Here is a 22,922-nt window from a genome sequence, read left to right on the forward strand (position 1 = left end):
GAACACAGAGCAAGACCCTGCTCATCTCAAAAAAAAAAAAAAAAAAAAAAAAACAAAACTTACTTTATGTCTAATTGACACAAAAAAGGCTGTTTTTAAACAATTATGTCCAAAATTCAGTGGACTTCATTCTCTAGAAATCTTACTCCTAGTGATAGAAAACTTAAAATAACCGAAAGCTACATTGTTATTACTGAAGATTATTTCATATTCTTGAAGTGCGAATTATTATTATTATTTTTTGCTGTTGTAATTTTGAAGCGTTAAATCTTTTCTATTAAGTCGAGTTATATGAAATTGCGTGTATTCAGATAACTCTCCACATTGGCACTGTTGAAGCAGTGTGCCATGCCCTGGCATATGCAGCAAGGTTCACGTCTGAGTAGGCTGGGCGGAGATCCTATTTGGTTGAAATGTCGATGACATTCAGGGTATTGGCATTCCAATTACACGATGGCCCTGAACTCTTAACATTTATTGTCTTACTTGCCTTCCTTCCTGTTTCCCATAGTATCCAATGTAAACACATCTGTAGTTTTTCTAACACCTTTTTGTGTTTATACATGCATGAGCCAATACATACAAATAGAGATTTGTAGAAAGATGTTTTTTAACCAAAATGAGGTCATACTATAAACCTTGTGCATTTTCTTTTAACTTAATATATAACTGAACTCACTAGCCGGGCATTTAAACTTGGACGTTGAAATCCATTGTGGATTAGAGGTGGTGATGGAAGTGGGATTCTCCATATGGAAGTCCGTGTTTGTTTTTGTTTTTTTTTTCTCTAGAGAAACTCAGTAGTTTAGAATTAAGTGACTGTAAAGCGAAGACCACCGTGAGTATTTAATCAACTGCTAGATGTATGTGTGTAGAAGACTGTGATATGCGTAGTGAGAATTAAAATTATTTAAAGACTCCCCATCCCTTTCTCACTTCTGCTGTAAGATCCATTAATCTTATAAATAAAAGACAAGCAATCCCCAAACTGCAACTAACCAACCAGCCAGCCAACCAACCAGTCACCAACAGGTGTGGGTCTATTTCAGGGTCTGGAGGCACTGGGCTTGCTGGCCTCCCTCCGACCTTCTAACAGCTGCACCCCCTCCCAGTGCAGACTGTGCCTAACTTAGGTACTGTGCCTAACTTTGGTACTGTGCCTTAGGTAGTCACAACAGAGATTTATTATAAAGAGACCACCTGAGTGGATGCTGAAATCTCGCGTCCCCAGTGACTTCCTATCTGTGGGCGCATGTTAATCTTAATTAGTCAAGATTTTGATATGTTTAAATATATATATTAGAAGGGTCTTTGCTGACTGGATTAAAGGAAAGCAAAGGTGTCTTTCAAAACTAATGTTCTATCATTCTGTTCGTAACCTTTGACAAAGAATCCAGTTAATGAAGATTCAGTTTCCTACAAATCCCTTTTTCATCCTGTACCCTTGTACTCCTACCCCAACAGTTTTTAAGTTAAAAAAAAAACCCGAAAAACCTCTGAGTTATCTTAATGAAATATTATGTTACTTAAGTTCATGAGATAACAAAAACTTAAATAGTTATTAACACTTGCGGTTACTCAAACTATTTTTGGCAAGTGACTGTTGTTTTTAATTATACATTTGAAATGTTTCCTACAAGATCTCATTTTCCTTTGCTTTTTATGTTTAGAACAAAAACAGTCAGAAGAGCTAGAAGCCATTCAAGTGCGACATTCTGTGAGTTAGTGATATTATACCTGCAGCCAATAGGTTTGGAGAACTTTGCACTCTCTTCACAGATGTTAGCGTAACAGACATGGCGGCACGTTTGCGAGCACACCCACCGCTATCTGGAAGCAAAAAAAATGATATAGCAGAGGCCAAGGCAACGGGAAAAGCACGTGCAGTATCATGCATTTTAAGTGAAATGTGCCAGACATCCATGAGAAAGATGAACAGTTAGAATTAGTAACCATGGAATGCACCTGCCAATTTCACACCACCCTCAAACTAAAACAAACAAAATGAAGCAAAACAAAGGAAGATCAGGGATCTGTCTTAGAAATTGGTGTCACTGTTTTAGTGAAAGCATGGAAGACTTAATACTTAACATTTTATGGTTTTCTTTGTGAAAACTCAGGCACAGAACTCAATCTTGTTTATACCATTTAAATTCAATTTATACTAAATCTATAGGCATTGGAGCTGGCTTTCAGAGTCAAGGATCAGCTCTATGTCAGGATTAAGGGCTACGGTACAACACACTTTTAAGTTAATATCATTTAAGTTTTACCATCTTCTAGCTGTTATAATTCCCAAAGAGAGCTTGAATAATTCTTGCAGTAAAAATTATTAGTGACACAGGTATGATATATTTTTGAGAATTCACAGAGGAACACATGGCATTATGGAAAGTCCATTCTTCCTGTGGTTATTGTTAGTTATGCAAATAACTAGCCTTATTAAAATAAAAGTATTGCTATATATGGTATTGAAATGACCATGTTTAAAGAAAGGAGTATATTGCTTTTACTTTTCAAATTTTTATTTTTAGAGCTGGGTCTTGCTCCATCCCCCAGGCTGGAGTGCATCATAGCTCATTGCCGTCTCAACCTCCTGGGCTCAAGCAATCCTCCTGCCTCAGTCTCCTGAGTAGCTAGGACCACAGGCACACACTGGCTCACGTTTTAACTTTTTGTAGAGACGTGGTCTTGCATGTTCCCCAGGCTGGTCTCAAACTCCCTGGCTCAAGTGCTCTTTTCACCTCGACCTCCCATTACAAGCATGAGCCACCACACCTGGCCTCATTTATTGCTTTTATACTTTTAACAATATGTGTACTATGATTCATATATTTAAACTTATGCAAGTCATAATGTGAAATAAAATCTGTGTAAGTTCATCAGTCATTTTAATGTGCTATGAGAAGTTTAGACTTCTAAATTTGGAAGAGAAGTCTTTTAAAATTGGAAGGCCAATGTTCTATTTATGACCAGATTCAAATTCCACTCTTACATTCCTCTGTAATATGGTATGTGCAATAAATAGTTTTGCTCATTCTGCTTATTAAGTAAAACCAAATTAAATTAAATCTTTTTGAAAGTTATAAAAAAAAAGACAATATAACCACCGATATAGTAACATAATCATGATATATTGTGACATGTCCATTTTTCCTTTTTCTTTATTTTCATAGGGAAAGTATCAAGTTTGTTTATTGGACATGACAGAATTTAGATGAGTAAAGATGCTTGGAAGGATAATTCAAATGAATTTTTTATAAAATTTGTAAATAGTAAGATTAATAGAACTTAAAATCAGTGGAGTAATTCTTATATCAAAACTTCACTTTTTAAAAGTATATGTTTAAAGTAACAATTTCTTAATGTAGAAAATCATTAAACCAGAAAACCAATTTGAAAGAATATTAAAAGAAAATGAAGTAAATAAATCAAACATTATAATTAAGAACCCAAAGAAAGTGACACAAATGGTAGAAACAACTGAAGATTCCTTCAGGACAGGTTCCAAAAGGATTTCAGCAAACTCAGCAAACTGAAAGTGCTTAGAGACAAGGGTGTCTGATAAGATGGAGGAAATGTTATTGCTTCCAGGAGCTGTGAACTGGTTAAAATGGTTGTGTAGTCAAAGGTGTTGAAAGTAAAAACGGACATCACTCTAAAAGTGATTTTATTTCCTAGTTCTATTAATTCTGAACATCTAACAAGCACATAGGTGAAAAGAGAAAATTCCAGAATGAGAAGATCCAGGGTCACAGGTTAAACCTCTGGTGTCCACCCTGTGGGCTGAGATGCCCTGGGCTGCGCCGTAAATCCGCAAGGGTGTTGGGGGACACTTCCTGTTTTTAAGGAAAACACAGTGCTAACTGTTGGACCCTCGGCTGAGATACCGTGGGCTGCGCTGTGAATTCCCAAGGGTGTTGGGGGACACTTCCTGTTTTGAGGAAAACACAGTGCTAACTGTTGGACCCTCGGCTGAGACGCCCTGGGCTGCGCCGTGAATTCCCAAGGGTGTTGGGGGACGCTTCCTGTTTTAAGGAAAACACAGTGCTAGCTGTTGGACACTCGGCTGAGATGCCCTGGGCTGTGCTGTGAATCCGCAAGGGTGTTGGGGACATTTCCTGTTTTACGGAAAACACAGTGCTAACTGTTGGACACTCGGCTGAGACGCCCTGGGCTGCGCCGTGAATCCGCAAGGGTGTTGGGGACACTTCCTGTTTTGAGGAAAACACTGTTAACTGTTGGACACTCGGCTGAGACGCCCTGGGCTGCGCCGTGAATCCGCAAGGGTGTTGGGGGACATTTCCTGTTTTGAGGAAAACACAGTTAACTGTTGGACACTCGGCTGAGATGCCCTGGGCTGCGCCGTGAATTCCCAAGGGTGTTGGGGGACGCTTCCTGTTTTAAGGAAAACACAGTGCTAGCTGTTGGACACTCGGCTGAGACGCCCTGGGCTGCGCCGTGAATCCGCAAGGGTGTTGGGGGACACTTCCTGTTTTGAGGAAAACACAGTGCTAACTGTTGGACACTCGGCTGAGACGCCCTGGGCTGCGCCGTGAATTCCCAAGGGTGTTGGGGACATTTCCTATTTTGAGGAAAACACAGTGCTAGCTGTTGGACCCTCGGGTGAGATGCCCTGGGCTGCGCCGTGAATCCGCAAGGGTGTTGGGGGGTATTTCCTGTTTTTAAGGAAAACACAGTGTTAACTGTTGGACACTCGGCTGAGACGCCCTGGGCTGTGCCGTGAATCCGCAAGGGTGTTGGGGGACATTTCCTGTTTTGAGGAAAACACAGTGCTAACTGTTAGACGCTCCAGGAATTGCTTGCTTGGGGCAGTGCACGGTTTCAGCGTAATAGATGTGCTGTATTCCTTTTGATGACATCATATTTTTAAAAAACTGGGATTTTGATAGTTGCTGTGATAAAACGCAAGTACCCTCTGAAGAACATTTTATTTATTTATGTTTAGAGACAGGGTCTTGCTCTGTTGCCCAGGCTCGAGGGCAGTGACGCACTCGGAGCTCACGGGGCTCAAGCTGATCCTCCTACCTCAGCTTCCCTCATCGCTGGGATTACAGGCACATGCCACCACACCCAGCTAATTTTTAAAAATTTTATAGAGATAGGGTCTCACTATGTTGCCCAGGCTTGTCTCCAACATCTGCAGTCAAGCAATCCTCCTGGCTCAGCCTCCCAAAATGCTGGAATTACAGGCGTGAGCCACTGTGCCTGTCTGGCCTATAAAACATTTTAGATCAGTAAATGAGAGTGGCCATGAACAATCTAATTCTGAGGTCTGAGAAATTTTTCAGTGTGCAACAGGCACACACATATTATTAGTAAGTAATTCGTGTTATAAAGAAGGAAATAAAACTATTTTCTTTCAATTTATGTGTATTATTTTGTCAAATGGCTTCTAAGTTGTTAGAACAAAATATTTCTAAAGTAATTATTAAGTTATTAAGTTGTTAGCACCTAACTACTTAATAAATAGAAGTCTTACGTATTTTTGGCCTAGGAGCACAATGAAAAAATTACTGAGACATTAAAGGTCACTGTAAACCAAGAAAGTTTGGGAATCTTTGCCAATTTATGTACTTTAGGAAGCTCCAAGTCCTAGATGAAATAAATGGAGACTCTGTCTTTAATAAAGTTTAATAAAGAGCTGAATTCTAAAACTCGAGGCATTTGTAAAATTGCTGGAACAGAATAATCTATTATATTCTGTTTCTACTTCCTTATGTATTGATACTTTCTGATACTCCTTGAAGATATTTTTAAGATCTTAAAACGAGGATGCTACCTTTCATATGTCGGTTTATCCTAAAGAATCCTAATGCTGGTTTTGCCTTTGGTCCTCATTAATGACCTACAGCCTGGCTGGGCTACTCTTCCCCTGAGCTGCAAGATTACTGGAAGCTGTTCCTACTGCTGGAAACCACTCATATGGGTAAATTATACATGGAGAATTATTTGATGTCTTTCCTTCTCTCCTTTCTTTGATAGCTAAGATATGCCTAAGAAAGTAATGGGTTAAAAATTCTAAAAGTGGACATATAACATGTTTTGTATATTTTTTCTACATTGTTTAAACACTTTAGTATGAAAAATTAACCGCATTCCCCATGGCTAGTTTATTATGTACTGATTAAAAGCAAATACTTAACTTAAAAGAATGCTTTTTAACCGTAGTGACTGACACATGAAGATTTAAATAGGAATATATCTTTTTAATAATTGATATATTGGATAGATATATGAATCAAGAAAGATATATTCTTGTTTAAATGAATATTGATATCAATAAGACTGGCCTGTATCATCTTATCTATATAATCTATTTGCGTTATCTATCCATATATTATCTGCATTATCTATTTATCGATATTTTCTATCAATAGATAGAAAGATAGATAGATAGACAAAAAAGAAGAAGAACTAGAAGCTATTTTGGGGACTAGAAAAATAACTTGTGGGGCCACTTTATTCATCTCTGTCTGTCTGTCTGTCTGTCTATCTATCTATCTATCTATCTATCTATCTATCTATCTATCTATCATCTGCCTATCTGAAGATAGATAATGCAGGCCAGTTTTTTTACTAGCTCTTTAGGAACAAATTCCTACTTCATTTTGTAAACACAGTAACAATGCTTTCAAATTTCAAAGGCAATATATGTGTGTATACATATACATATATATTTAAAAGTGGTATGTTTTTGTAAAAACATTATTATTTTGGAATTTTGAGCAAAAGTTTTCAGTCACTTTTGATCAATTTTATGCACAGTTTTGAATACCATATTTGCCAATCATTGTACATAAGTGGAAGTTCATCCACATAAGCGAAATAACCCTATGCAAACTGCATCCCATCCAGAGTCAAGCTCACTCCTTAGAAATGAGAAGATACTTTAGAGGGTTACATTTGTGCTACTAAACAGTAACTTGGCTCAAGTACCTTAGTGACTGAAACAAATTGGCAAATTTTTATGTGCTTACTTTGCTATGAGGGATTGAATTATATGAATAGGAAGGTCAATTATTGAATGTACTGCACATGAACACAGTATATTCAGTATATCATGTATGCATATCTCTGTCATAATAGGGTTATAATAGATAGGAAAATGGGCACTCAGTAAAATGAGGAATACTGGGAAGTTATGATCCACTTACGTCTATAGGGAGATGTCTTGGAAGGATCAGGAAAGATCACTTCCTCATGTGAAACTTCTGCTGGAGTGACTCTGTAGCTCCAAAACGTGGCTGATGCTAATCCAGATGTGGGCTCTACATTCTATTTGCTTTCTTTTGTCTCCTTTACCTAGTACTATTTTCTACTTCATTCCCCATGTCTAATTCTGGCATCTCCAATCATCAAGATGCCCTTGTGTGGTGCATTTGCAGGGTTACAACTTCTCTTGATTGCTGAGCCTTCCTTGTGTGTTTTGACTGTCTCCAGTATCCTCATCTTGCCTGTTGTCCACTTGTCTGCAAGGTGACAGCATCCTCAGGGGCCTGCCCACACAGCCTTCTCTGAGGCCACTATGGTACATGGCACATGGCACAAGGCTCTGCACTCAACCTGGGGATTAGGTATTGGTCCTCGCCAGTGGTTGGATAATCCTCCTGTAGGCACTTTGATGCAACAAGAGACCTCAAAAAGGCAACCAGCTGGACATAAGAGAATATCTTGGGCCATCCTTTCTACTCTGCCATGGGGTGACGGCTCCAACAACTTTCCAGTGATCTCTTGTGGATAGGAAATTTCAACACAAGTTACAAAATCTCAATGAGAAAGTTGTTTCTTGAATTACTTAATATTGTATATTTCAAGGAGGGGGGAAGGCAAAATTATAAGCCAAATTATGTCTACTGTGGAAAAAAGTTCATATGTACAAAGTCTGTATCATGAACACTTTTACAGTTAAAATGTATACAATACAGTTTAGAGGCACAGTTGTTAAGCTAGTTGGAGATACTATTCTCACATCTACACATATAATGCTTATAACACTATGTGAATTGTGACTATAGGTTAATTAAGCTGACTTTGTATAAAACTTTGGCACTCTCTCTGCTGACTTCTTCAACATAAATAGTTTATAAAACAGATACGTTTAAGTAGTTTCTACTAGAGCAACGTGCCTTTGAATTTAGCCTATTTTTAAGTGAGAGATTTTAAAAGTACACAAACAAATGACATACTACCTCTTCCAATTGTTTAGAGGAGTTCGTTTTAACATGTGATTAGAGACAAAGGGAGTAGGAGCAAGTAACAGAACAGAAAAGTCTATGTTTGGTGGCCATAAGAGTGGAGTACAAATACAAAGAGAGAAAGTAATGAATCTACGCTACGTATCTAATCAGAGACTCAGAATCACACCTAGGATCAGTGGAGTGCTAAGCTAATGATTGAGGGCCAACATGATTTTTAGAGAGCAAGGCTCAAAGAGTTGAAAACTAACAGACAGCATACCTGTGTTCATTTTGACCTTGGAGAGTTTGTTATTAAAGTCTTCAGTTTTCCTGTAGAAAAAAAACGGTGCATAATTTGTTCGCTAGCATGTGAAGAAAATATCATGAAAGCGTGTCTTGCTTTTGATGTACCTGTAAGTTAATATCACATTATCATTAGTTTTATTTAAATCAGTGTTTAATAAGGTAGGAAGAATTGATAATTTTCTTCATGTTAAACTTTAATTATTGGTCCTATGATCATAAAACAGATCATATTCTGTTTTTATGCTTTTGCTTTATGGTGAGCATTAATGGATGAAAATGGAGAAGTTTTGTGCTTGTTTGTTTCTTTTTCTTTTTCTTTTCTTTTTTTTTTTTTTTTTTGAGACGGAGTCCCTCACTGTCACCCAGGCTGGAGTGCAGTGGTGTGATCTTGGCTCACTGCAACCTCCACCTCCTGGGTTCAAGCAATTCCCCTGCCTCAGCCTCCTGAGTAGCTGGGATTACAGGCACATGCCACCATACCCAGCTCATTTTTTGTATTTTTAGTGGAGATGGGGTTTCACTATATTGGCCAGGCTAGTCTTGAACTCTTGACCTCTTGATCCACCTGATTCGGACTCCCAAAGTGCTGGGATTACAGGCGTGAGTCACCTTGTCTGGCCTGTTTGTTTCTTTTTCAGAGAGAGAGGGTTGTGCTCTGTTACCCAGGCTGGAGTGCAGCTGGTGTGATCATAGCTCACTGCAGCCTTAATCTCCCGGACTCAAGCCATCCTTCCCCCTGGAATTACAGGTGTGAGCCACTGTGCCTGATTGAGTTTTCTTTTTAAAAAATTAAATTTCTTTTACAAATATTTATACAAATGGTGGTTGTTCTCTAAGCCTGATATGACTATCTGTTAAGTGTACTCTTCTGGAGTTTTAAAAGTTACCCTGGCACTTTAAAATCATTGCCTTACATGTGCTGGTCTATTTACTACCGGGAATATGTAATGAAAGTAACACATATTTTGAGGGCACTGTCAAGAAAGATGAGATTCATCTGTCTCTTTTTTTAAGACACAGGAAATAGATGGTTACTACAAAACCCATTTCTGCATTAGTATTGAACACTGATTTTTCCCAGTGAAATGCTGGATGCATAGCAATTGAGATTAATTCACTAGATATGGTTGGCAGCAAGGGCTTGTCTCAGAAAAATGTTTTAAATATTATGTATCGTTTTACGACATGTGAGATGACTTAGTTCTTTCTCTGGTATATTCTCTTAGTCCATTTATGGAGTTTCCTATTTATCCATACTCTGAGACCAAAGAGGAAACACATGCTGATAAGGAAGCAAATCTCCTAAGTCTCAGAGCTCCCTGCAAGAGCCGTCTGACCGCGGCCACTTGGCCTTTGCTCCTGAGTGGGCCTGTTGTTCAGGATCCACGAGAATCTCCCCCAGCACGACACACTCACGGCTTCCAGGAGCATTAGTACTGCAACATCTGACCATTTTCAAGACTTTTATTTATTCCTTTTGGATGAATGAGGATAACTTTGAAAAGAAATCATCGGCATGATCACCTGTCATGAAAGACTTTTCATAAATATAGTTTTTTCAGTCTCTAAAAAGAGCAGCAAATGAGCTTCCTGGCTTTCTTGCCTTTGTCTGCCAAGGTTCTCACCCTCTTCTCCTTTCTGACCATTTCCTCTGCTCAATTTGACAACTATTATTTTCTTTCAATGTGGCTATCTGATTCACCTCTTATGGAAAGCCTGACTTTGTTCATTACTGAGGTAAAATTACAATAATAAAATCAAAATGTGAATTTTAGCTAAATATAATGGTACTTCTCTCCCAGTGGGGGGAAAATGATGAAATAAAATAACATTAAAAATATATTTAAGTCCTATGAAATATAATTATAAAGCAAGATTTTATATATAGATATATATATGTATAATGTAATCCTCATTTTGCTATATACACATGTATATGTACACACACACATACATATATTTGCCTAGATTGAATTACTAATACCTTAGGACTCAATAAATGCTAAATTAATGAACATTTAAAATGGGCAAAATCACAGTACTGATAATCACCTCAATATATGTTTTTAGAGCTCTAAGCTGAAAACAATATAGATGATATCCTTGCTATGTGGTGTTTAATTTTTGTGTAGTCTGTGTTCAGTGTCATATCCTTGCCCGTCTGCCCGAGGCATCGTTGCAGTGTCGGGAGCAGGGCAGGAGCCATGCTTAGTGTGGCCAGGCCAGAACTGAGTTTCCACAGGGTTACGGGGAACTTCACAGTGACATGTCATAGGCCAACAGACTCTGAAAAATGATGGAGGGAAATTTTATGATGATAAATTTTATCTCCTATTTTTCAGTGTATGCAACTAAACAGGCGCATTTCTGTTTTACTTGGTTGTTTTGTTTTTCTCCAGAATTACACAGAAAAATGTGGCATATTTCTAAAAACTCAACTTGGTCGCCTTAGGACCGCCTATATTGAGGGATACCAATGAGGTCAGGGCAGAGGGCAGTGGTCAGCACAGGAGCTTTGGGAAAGCTCCTTCAAACATATTTATTTTCATCTCTCGGTAGCAAAACTCCTAATATGTTAACCTTAAATGGACAAAATAAATGGAAAAGAAAAGCCTCAGGGGATGTGTGTGACTGAGACTGAGGCAACTTCTAAAACCAGAAGGGATAAACAACCTCCAGAAAATGCGGATTATAAGGACCTTTCCCAAATTCAACTTCGTCATTCCTTTTGAAACCAGGCGACGCTGTACTTAAAACTGCTTAAGGTTTTACAACTGAATGAGGAAGACAGTATTTGGACTAGAATAATAGTGATTGACAAAGACAACATCAAATACAGAAGGTTAACTCTCAGAATACAAAATCTGCTGATATACCGTAATAATGTTTTTGTACCAAGTTGCAGAACTAGTTATCAACATCTATTGTTTGAATTCAAATGCCAATATTTACAGAACATCTAACACTCAAAAAGTAAAATAGGATTAACAAGAACAAAGAAAGGCGCCACAAATCCTTCAGGTTTTCATCTTTAAAGTGATGTATCCTGTTACTTATAAATGTAATTTGTGAGGTTTTTCAACTTCCCATTGTTTTCGATGTCAAAATGTGAAATGACTAACTTCCTAATTAAGCAAGACATTTTCCAAGTCGTTAAAAGAAGAACCCCAGTGACTGAGCTCTCAAGAAGAACCTGAAACCGAAAGGCTTCTTGGATGACTAATAAAAATGCATGATTCTATTTCCATTATTTGTGCTAAGTCCATTAACAAATCCACGACTGAGAACTCTCTTTAGACAGTTCAAACTAAAGTGAATCTAATCTCTTTTGTTCTGCTCTGAAAAAGTGTCCTTGATTGTACTTACATAACAAGCACAGATTATTCTGGAAAGCATCAAATTCCTAGAGTCTTTGCATGCTACTAGAAAACAGTATTTCAAGTATTCTCTTCACTTGGAATTGAACCAGGGACGAGACTATGAGAACTGACCATAACATGGTCATGAGCCTTAGCAGATGGTCCATGGAGCAAAGAACTCTCCGAACATGAAGGGGGATCACATGATTTTCAATAGGTGCTAGGGGGTTGTATTTACTTTTGTCAAAGTTTCATATAAAAAGCAACTTCATATGTGTCCTAATTTGTGACAACAATGGATTTGTTTTACTTACGGGTTAGAGTAGCCTCCACTGCCAAAACACATATGGCAATAGACTGTGTTGATTGTTTGTGGAAGGGCTGTTAACAGCATGACTTCGGATCTATAGTCTTTTAATTCTGCTTGAATTTCTTTTTTTTTCTTTTCCTTTTTTTTTTTTTTTGAGAGGGAGTCTCACTCTGTTGCCCAGGCTAGAGGGCAGTGGCGCGATCTCGGCTCACTACAACCTCCACCTCCTGGGTTCAAGTGATTCTGCTGCCTCAGCCTCCTGAGTAGCTTGGGATTACAGGTGTGAGCCACCACGCCTGGCTAAATTTTGTACTTTTAGTAGAGTCGGAGTTTTACCATGTTGGTCAGGCTGGTCTCAAACTCCTGACCTCGTGATCCTCCTGCCTCGACCTCCCAAAGTGCTGGGATTACAGACGTGAGCACCACGCCTGGCCAATTCTGCTTGAATGTCTTCGGATTATCAGACATCTCACTTTTCTCTAAGTCAGAGCAGACTGTGTTCTCAACATGCATAAGAGAATAGACTGGGTAATTTAACTTTTGAAAGAGGGTCCTAAGGAGTTTAATCCTGCATGGGTATGAATATGCCTTTGTGCCTGTTGTCTTATAACTCTGCTTGAATTGTTTTGATTACCAGGCATCCCATTTTGAAGAGCAGCAGAGACAAAATCCTTTCCCCAGTGTTGGCCAAGAATTCTATGTAGGTCATTTTATTTTTGTAGACCTGAATTTAAGCACCAAGACCATGGATGAAACTAGAGGATTGAATTTTATCTCAGTTAATGTGAGGAGTTGCCCAAAAGATAACTTAAGCCAATACATTGCTACAGTTATTTTGAAATTAATATATTCACAGTTCATATATTATTCAAAAAAGGACATATTGATGTTTAAGTAGTAGGAAAACATTGCAGGATGTTAGTTTTTTTTTCACAGAGATGTATTTTAAACATGAGAATAAAAATACAATCATATTAAGGTTATGTACCAGATTTTAACTTGAATTTACTTATTTATTTTGAAATGGGATCATTTGTAGCACTCTTTTTAGGTAAACTGTCCTAAGTGATCAATGTATTATGCATCTGTCTGTCTCTGACTGTGGTAAAATAAGATGTATTCATAAATGCCAAATGATTTCACCTTTCAATTATAGTCAAATGACTTAATTCAGGTTGACATTCATCTTCACCTATCTTTCCTATATGTCAACATGCTGCTTTGAAATATTCACAGGAAAACTCCAAGTAGTTTGTTTTGTGAGTTTAGAAACTCTTTTCTGACTAGTTTCTCGAAATTGGCTCAGAGAGCCTTCTGCCTCTGAGTGGGTGGCACACAAGTCAACAGTAATGGCATGACTGTCCATGCTCCTAAGAACACCAAGTACCTCCCAGAATCCCTAACAGTGCCTGAAAATGTTCCTTAGTGTTCAGCAGCCAAATTACCCACGGCATCCATTTATCCATGCTGAGGCCAGAACACATTCAACATCATTTCTAGAAATAAAGAGAAATTATTACCACGAATAGTAAAGAAACAAATGAACATGAGGCTGTTGATAATTTTTTATGAGAATATGCAAAGCTTTCATTTTAATTAGACCAAATGTCCTGATATCTGGAAAAATTTCCTGAAAAAAGAGGACTATATGTCTTCCAAGGAAACCAGCAATTTTCCTTTTGAGACTTTACAATGTAAGCTGTTCAAAATACTTATCAATTTTCCCTAAAGACTTTACTGATTAGAAGTTGATCACCTGGTAAATGATTCCTTCTGATGTTATTCCAAAGTCTCAAAGTTGGTGAATCACTCATTTAATTATTTGCTTTAAATGGTCATGTGATTTAATATTGGTCCAGAACCTTCTTTTTTTTTTTTTTTTTTTTTAAGGTGGGGTCTTGCTCTGTTGCCCAGGCTGGAATGTAATGGTGCAATCTTGACCCACTGCAACCTCTGCCTCCTGGGTTCAAGTGATTCTCCTGCCTCAGCCTCCTGAGTAGCTGAAATTACAGGCATGTGCCACCATGTCATATTTTTAGTAGAGATGGGGTTTCACCATGTTGTCCAGGCTAGTCTCGAACTCCTGACCTCAAATGATCCACCTGCCTCAGCCTCCCAAAGTGCTAGGATCACAGGTGTGAGCCACCGTGCCCAGCCAACCTACTTTCATGGTGTTCCTTACTTTTATATTGTAAGCTTAGGGATAATTACAGAACTCATCTAAGTATTTTCAAGTGCGTCTTTTTTCTAAGACTAAGTCATTTGTTCAACTTGATAGTACAGTATTAGGAGAATTCCATAGGCTTATAAAGTGCAAATCAAAAGCAAAAAAATTTCTAATGAAAATAATGCAGATCCTGAATGAGGATCTCATGAGTCAGGCACCTTATCAAAGAGACATACGAGGAATTAATTAGAATATCCCTGTAACACATGTTACAGGGAGGCAAGCTGAATAGCATTGAATTTTGCCTACATTGAGTAGGCAAACTGAATAGCATTGGAAGAATGGATCAAGAAATAGGCGAAGCTTGACTCAAATCCCAGTTCTGCCCATTTCTATGCATCCAAACAATTTATACCAATGTCATTATCATCGACTCCCCCACCGACAGCAAAGCATCCCCAATCCTGCAAACTGGCATCGTTCCCATTCACTCATATTTCAAATATTCTGAAGCAGACCTTTACCTTTGATTGAGTCTTAAGAAGATAATCTAGACTTTCCTGAAAATACATGGGGCATTATTGTATTGCTTTAGATTGAAGCAAGCCATATGGTTTATTAGATTGATATTTATGGATTTTCCCATCTCCCATTGGTCCCACACCCAGCTTAGCAACATGTTGGAATTGAAAAGGAATTCTGCGTTCCAGGCAGCTTTCTTTCTTCCTTAAAAAGATCCTTTATTTAGCTAAGATTTCTGCCGCCCCCCCCCTCCGCCACCCACCACATTGCCATGAACAAGAGAAAATCTAAGAAAATAGTTGAATCAAACCCTTGCCTCCTAGCCCAGCTATAGACAATGCTACTGGATCTAAGGGAAAGTGACACTATAAAGGTTGTGACGATTAGCTTTTTTTAAAAAAAAATCATTCTCTTTCCCTTTGACAGTCGATAGCCAAAAGTGACGGCTGAAAGAAAAGAGATGTCTATAAAATGTCACATAACAAATTGTGTGACAAATTGCAGACTGATAACATCCTGATGGCAGCCTACTCCTGCTTAATTCAATAAGGGAGAGTGCCTCCGATTTCCCACCTCGTACTGAGAAGCACATATTTCTATTTTGAGGAGAAAAGCTTTGATCTTTTTAAAGAACCATTTTTAAAAATTTTATGCTTTGCTAAGTTTCTCACTGCTTTTAATTTTAAAATCTTCCAATTTAATTTTTATATATTGAAATATAAAAATCATCTGATATCAAAAGAATTATGTAATCTAGTCTAATTTTGCATGTCTCGTACTTAGACTTTAAGTAAAGGCAAGCATCAAAGGCTCTGGTAGGAATTGAGATCAATCAACTCATTTTTAGGGTTAGACATTTGAGGATAAGACAAATGGATGCCCCAAGCAGATACTCAAAAGTAGTTCATCTCTCCCGACTCTCAGCAAATAATAGGCATCCTCCTTTAAGGAATCTTAAAACGTCATTTGAAATCAAGATCTTGGCCAGGTGCAGTGACTCACGCCTGTAATCCCAGCACTTTGGGAGGCTGAGGCAGGAGGATCACTTGAGGTCAGGAGTTCTAGACCAGCCTGGCCAACATGGCCATAGACACCCCCGTCTCTATTAAAATTCAAAAATTACCCTAGCGTGGTGACACATGCCTGTAGTCCCAGCTACTTGGGAGGCTGAGGCAGGAGAATGTCTTGAACCCGGGAGGTGGAGGTTGCAGTGAGCCGAAGGCTGCAGTGAGCTGAGATCGCGCCATTGCACTCCAGCCTGGGCAGCAGAGCAAGACTCCATCTTGACAAAACAAAACAAAACAACAAACAAACAAACAACAAAAGAAATAAAGATCTTTCCCTTTAAAATATTATAATACCCTGCTTAATTAAGTGCTGAATCATATGAGGCAGGGGTTAGGGGTTAGGGAAAAGAACAAAATACAAGAAGACAGTGCGGTAGAAGGCAAAACTGTTTGATGAATAAAATAAGAACTGTTAACATAGAACTGTATGTTTCTTCTTCTAGGACTAGCAGGAAAACAGTGGTTGCTATGACAAGGATTCCTTTTGCCCAATCACAGCACAAATCCAAACGGAAAGTGTTAATCAGGTCTGCTCACCACAGAGCATCTTAGACCTTCTTGGTCTAAGCCTAGACCAACAGCTATTGATATTTTTTTTTTCTGAAAACCTTAGAATTTTCAGTTAATAAGTATATTTATTTTAAGTTATTTTCAAGGTAATGTTACGTTGTGAAACTATTGCGGTTAAATAAGCATGCTTATTGTTAATTCACTATTTTTAAAAAGCCACACTTTTCTTCTGATTGAATACACCTGTTTCCTGAACACCTGAAACAACATTTCCATACCTTAGCAATGTCAAAGTTTGTCAGAATTTTTGACAGACTATACTGTCAGAATTATTACCAATTCATGTTTATATGTGTCTCAGATCTGCAATGGTGAAATCCCACTTGCTATGTGGAATTTAAATCTTGGGGCAGGGGGAAAATTTGCTCTAATTTGATCTTATAGTCTTAAAATTTAAGTAATACATTACTTACAAAATTTATCCAGAATGAAATGTACCTTTTTTTTTTTTTTTTTTTTTTTTTTGAGACAGAATCTCACTCTGTTGGCCAGGGTGGAGTGCAGTGGTGTAATCTTGGCTCACTGCAGCCTCCGCCTCCCAGGTTCGAGCAATTCTCCTGCCTCAGCCTCCCGAGTAGCTGAGATTACAGATGTGTGCCATCATGCCTGGCTAATTGTAGTATTTTTAGTAGAGATGGGGTTTCACCATGTTGGCCATGCTGGTCTCGAACTCTTAACCTCAGGTAATCTGCCCGCCTTGGTCTCTCAAAGTGCTGGAATTACAGGTGTGAGGCTCCATGCCTGGTCAAAATGTATCTTAAATTGCATATCTTAAGGTAGTTTGATTCATTTTAGAAAATTTGAGTGAGAAAATAATAAGTTATTTACTTCTGACATCAGAAATGTATTATTATTTATATACTGCTGCTCCTTTGTTATTCAGAAATTTGAGAAAATTCCTTATGTTTCTCTATGTACTAAATGTACAAGTGTTAAGCTGAATCATAGGTGAATAAAAGGTACTCAATTTGAGGAGTACCCTTTTCCGACTGTGTCTTCCACATTTTTATTTTAGGGAAAACAAAGTGGTGTGCATATTGATTCTACAGAAGGCACACACGTGGGAGTGGGGTAGGTAATAAGTAGAAAGATGACCTTGACAGGCTGAATTAAATTTGGCTAAACTAAATTTCATGATTAGGTTGAAGAGATCGGCTTTTCAAAAATGTATATGGAATAAGTCTAAGGGCTTTAATGCAATTGTTGAAAAATATAATTAAATCAATGTCTAAATGAACGGTGGTTGCATGAATCAAAGAAGATTGGGCTACGGCTGCCTCACTTTTTTTTTTGTTTTTTTTTTAAGATGGAGTCTTGCTCTGTCGCCCAGGCTGGAGTGCAGTGGCCGGATCTCAGCTCACTGCAAGCTCCGCCTCCCAGGTTCACGCCATTCTCCTGCCTCAGCCTCCCGAGTAGCTGGGAGTACAGGCGCCGCCACCTCGCCCGGCTAGTTTTTTTTTTTTTTTTTTTGTATTTTTTTTAGTAGAGACGGGGTTTCACCGTGTTAGCCAGGATGGTCTCGATCTCCTGACCTCGTGATGCGCCCGTCTCGGCCTCCCAAAGTGCTGGGATTACAGGCTTGAGCCACCGCGCCCGGCCCTGCCTCACTTTAAAGTGTCCACGTGTGTCTGTGCGTGAGTCAGGCTGGCATGAACTTGAGTCTCTAGGCAGGTTTGGAGGCAGTGCCTGGGGAGGCGGGGTGGGTCACAGAACAGTATGGCAGACACACTACGGGGAGTTTCCAGGTGACTACCAGCAGCGACAGGAAAAGTTATTGACATGTACTTGAGGTTTATTTTTTCTTTCATCTCATGGAACGCATCCCAGTGTCCCTTCGGGTTAATACTCTCAAATATACCAAATTCCTACTTTGAATTGACAAGAAGATGCAGGAATAACAGTTGCAGCTATAGAAGCTTCAATGTTCCCTCAAGACGTACATGAATTTAAGAAACATGATCTCCCAATGAGACTGTTTCTCAAAGCTGGGTTTTTAACCACCTGGTTCACAACTGTCATCAGAAGGAATGAAAACAAGTCCATCCTAGAAGTAAGGGGTTTAAGACTTCAGAATTGTACAACGAAATGGGATGTGGTATCTATGTCCCTTTTGTTCAGCAAAATGCCAGCCCAGATGACCTCACTTCTAGTCCTCACCCCACACACGTGTTCCCAGCATTCTTCATTTTTCATAGCTAATATAGTCCTTCATGCCCTGCCACTATTTAAAGCTAAAACTTTCACTCAATCCACCAAAAATAGGCAAGAAAAACAACACACAAATACAAATTTATACTCCACAGTTATACAGTGGAGAACAGTGAAACTTATTTGAACAAAGTTTTTGTTGTTTCATAATACCCTAACTTATTTGACATAGTGGCTAAACGTAGAAATGATCAGAACACCTTTTAAGATTGTTAGTTGCCATGTTTTAACATATGTAGTGAAACCCTACTTAGTCTGATCTTTATCAGTCATTTCTCTCCCTTTTATCTGCAGAAACAAACTCTCAACACTCTTTCTTTTATCTTGGACCTTTGCCGCTCTTGGAAAAGCAGAAACATTTCCTTTGACTTCCCAACTACACAAACTCTTTCAGGACAGCCTGGTTTTAGCTCCAGGGTAGGCTGCCAATGACGCTCAGGGCCATGGATCACCTGACAGGTCCAACCTGGGTCTCTTGTTCACACCGACTCTACCCTGGCACTCAGCCTGCTCTCCTTCAGGTCCACGGGTAGAGAATGTCTGCGTGGACATCTTCATGGATGGAGATACCCACTGACTTCTGATCTGACACCTACTGACTTCATTTCCATTTCTTCTTTTATAATGGAGAGTAAAGCACTTTGTCATCTGTGCTGCAGCATTTGCCAAAGGAGACCCAGAGTGCATGTTGGGACCACACGCAGTTACACTGATTCTAGTTAATTATGTTTGAGAGGAGTGACGACTTTTCTATAGTACATAGAAAATGTTAACATGAACTATTATTATTGGGATGTTGGCTGTCTGCCATTGCTAAGACAGAGCAGAGGGTAAGAAAGTGTCATGCATGTTGGGAGAGGGCAAACAATAATGGATGGGCCAAAAAGTTAGCAAATTTCTTTCTTTTTTTTTTCTTTCCTTTTTTTTTTTTTTTTTTTTTTTTTTATAGATGGAGTCTTGCTCTGTTGCCAGGCTGGACTGCAGTGGCGTGATCTCAGCTCACTGCAACCTCTGTCTCCCAGGTTCACGTGATTCTCCTGCCTCAGCCTCCTGAGTAGCCGAAACCCCTCCTGAGAGATGAGGTTTCACCATGTTGGCTAGGATGGTCTGGATCTCCTGATCTCATGATTCACCTGCCTCAGCCTCCCAAAGTGCTAGGATTACCGGTGTGAGCCACCGTGCCTGGCCATAAATTTCCTTTTTGTGGGAGAGGCAACTTTAGAAGTATATATCTGCATACCTTGTCTAAGTCAATGCGTTGCTATAAAGGAATACCTGAGGCTGGGTAATTTATAAAGAAAAGAGGGTTATTTGGCTCTCGGTTCTGCAGGCTGCATGGGACACATGGCACTGACATCTGCCTGGCTTCCGGAGAGGCCTCATGATGCTTCCACTCCTGGTGGAGGGGAGAAGGTGAAAGGGAGCCAGCGTGCAGAGATCACATGGTGAGAGCAGAAGCAAGAGACAGCGGGAAGGTACCAGGCTCTTTTCAACAATCAGCTCTCTAGGGAACCCCCCCGGGAATGAATAGAGCAAGAACTCCCTCACTCTTCTCCGCCAGGGAGGACATTAATCTATTCATGAAGGATCTGGTCCCACGACTCAAACACCTCCCATTAAGCCCCATCTCCAACTGGGGATCGAATTTCAACATGAGATTTGGAGGAATCAAATATCCAGACCACAGCACACATCAATAGCTAGGAGCTGGCAGAGTCAGCGTTCGACAACCTATGTTTTAGGGAATTTCCAGGTATGTGCTCTTAACACTACCTTTTTTTTTATTGTACTAAAGTGGGTGTCAGTATTAAGCCTTGTGTGGGAAGGTATGCTTGGGCAAATCACCTCACTTTGATGAGCCTGAGTTTTAAAGTTTATAACATGAAAGACTTGATTTAAAATATAAAAGCACATAAGGGCCTTTTATGGTTTGAAATTTTGCTAAATCTAGGAAAGGTATATTCAACCAACAAACATTTATTGAACTTTAATGTGCAAACCGCTATGCCACTGTCATGATTGTACATATCAAGCAGAAACTCACTGGGAGCCAATATTTAATGACTCATTCAGATACCAAAATTCAGAAAAAGGTGATGATTAAAGACCTGTGTTTCCGATAGCATCATGATGAGATGAGATACACATTAACACATGTCCAAGCCAACATCCAAGGCTGTCTCCCTCTTTGTTGTCTAGTTTACTTAACTCCAGATATGAGATCTAGAGAATTGTTTATATATTACATGTCTTTCTATATCATCTCCAGTGTCCTACCCTTGAGCTTCTCAATTTTAGAATTTGATTGTTCCTAAAATAGAATCCATTTTATAAATCTGCACCAGAACAAACAGACAGAACTTCACTCCATCAATTTTCATTAATTTGTAAAGCTTTTTTCATGAGTAGTTGTAGGAACATTGGAGGTAACAAGAATCATTGATTTTTTTTTTATTCTGTTAGAATTTACAGTTGAGGAGAACTTCAAAACAGACATCTCAGTCACGGAGGCAGCTTGGCGTTCCAAATACTATGTTTTAGAATAGCTCCTATTTTAAAGAGTAAAAGTCTACTGGCTTTTGAAGAAACAAAAGACTAAAAGATCTAAGCAGATTGTATTCCTAGCCAATATCCTCATCACATTTTTCTTACTGGCTGAATCAGTCATGCTGTAACTTGCTAAATGACAATAGCGTGGGAAGTACAATTACATTTTGAGTTATTTTCATGTGGATGGTTGCTGTCCTGTGCATTGATTACTGTTGAGAAATGTTGGCATCAGGCTCACAAACAATTACCAAAGTCTTATGACCCACAAAAACTTTAATCAACCTGTTCCCATGTCAGAAGTTTTGAAATTAGAATGTTTACTTCACATAAATTATGATTTAATATTATGGCTATTTGTAAGGCGACTATGTGATAAATGTATCATTAACTTCAGATGATTAAGAAAAGCAATCTGAATTAGGGAGAAGTGTGAATTATGAAGTGCTTGTGAAGAAACAATTAATTTTCCTTCAAAAATACAGATTAACTCTAGGTCCAGGCAGTAACAGCTAAATGAATCCTGCAGGGTCCTAGTTTAAGGAACACATAAGAATGATTTGTACTTCTAACATCCATTTATATGGAATGAATCCTTCTAAAAAGGTTTATTTTGTGTAATATAATTTTTTTATGCTAGCACTTTACCTAAGACTATAGCTTTTAATATCATCAAAAGTAAAGACAGCCTAGACTCTCACTGAATTACCTCGATTTCTAAATTGGTATGTCTAAGTTATGATTCAGACATAATTCATATTTAGTTCCCATTTCATGTTGGGGTCATGATACTCCCTTCTCCCCAAACCTCACCCCATTTTTCCAGTATTCCTCACCTCAGAGAATGCTATCATTCACTCATTATTATTATTTTATTTTATTTTATTTATTTTTTTGAAACAGAGTCTCACTCTGTCACCCAGGCTGGAGTGCAGTGGTGTGATCTCAGCTCACTGCAACCTCCACCTCCCAGGTTCAAGCCATTCTCCTGCTTCAGCCTCCTGAGTACCTGGGATTGCAGGTATGCACCATCACACCTAGCTAATTTTTGTACCTTTAGTAGAGATGGGGTTTCACCATGTTGGCTAGGCTGGTCTCGAGCTCATGACCTCAGGTGATCCACCCGCCTTGGCCTCCCAAAATGCTGGGATTACAGGTGTGAACCACCACACCAGACCCATTCATTCATTATTCAATTCATTAATCAAAAAGTTTGAGAGCCCATTCTACGCCACAAATTACCCTGGATGTTCCCTCTCCCTCAACTCTCCATGTTTTGAGAAATAAGACAAGAAACATTCAGCTCTGGGAAGGGCAGCATGCTTCTATCTCAGTCCCACAGTTCATTTGCCCAAGGGACTTGGGCATGCAAGGTAAGCATTTCTAGTCCTTTTGATTTTGCATAGGTCAGATATAGGTTAGGCATAGGTTAACATACAGAGTGGGCAGATGGGAGTCTCTGACCAGCTTATGTGGTGCAGGAGTTATACTGTTGCTTCCTGTTCCCATAACAGCAATGGATCCGAAATGGATGATGATGTTCCAGTGTCACACAGGTAGGTGAGAGAAAAAGCAGTGTGTGTATGCACATGTGCACACACACAAACATGCATGCACATGCACACACATGCACAGGCACACGTACACATGCCGTCCGTGTTCCCC

The 22,922-nt window shown here is 39.0% G+C and overlaps 1 protein-coding gene across 49 annotated transcripts in view; it reads right to left on the reverse strand.

Annotated features, from left to right (window-relative positions):
* SORBS2 (sorbin and SH3 domain containing 2) overlaps positions 1-22,922 on the reverse strand; it is a 379,286-nt gene that overhangs the window by 102,450 nt on the left and 253,914 nt on the right. For 25 of the 49 annotated variants that reach the window (XM_078002513.1, XM_078002509.1, XM_078002512.1 and 22 more), the window contains 2 exons: positions 8,482-8,531; positions 1,738-1,830 (listed from right to left, as the gene is read on the reverse strand). The exons of 5 other annotated variants lie outside the window; for them this stretch is intronic. In XM_078002513.1, coding sequence (XP_077858639.1) covers positions 1,738-1,830; positions 8,482-8,491 — 103 coding nt within the window. In that variant the 5' untranslated portion in view covers positions 8,492-8,531. The remainder of the gene's footprint in view (positions 1-1,737; positions 1,831-8,481; positions 8,532-22,922) is intronic. 19 more of the 49 variants (XM_078002516.1, XM_078002544.1, XM_078002511.1 and 16 more) reach the window with 2 other exon arrangements.

The sequence above is a fragment of the Macaca mulatta genome, chromosome 5 (genome assembly GCF_049350105.2).
Source record: "Macaca mulatta isolate MMU2019108-1 chromosome 5, T2T-MMU8v2.0, whole genome shotgun sequence".
Lineage (NCBI taxonomy): Eukaryota > Metazoa > Chordata > Mammalia > Primates > Cercopithecidae > Macaca > Macaca mulatta.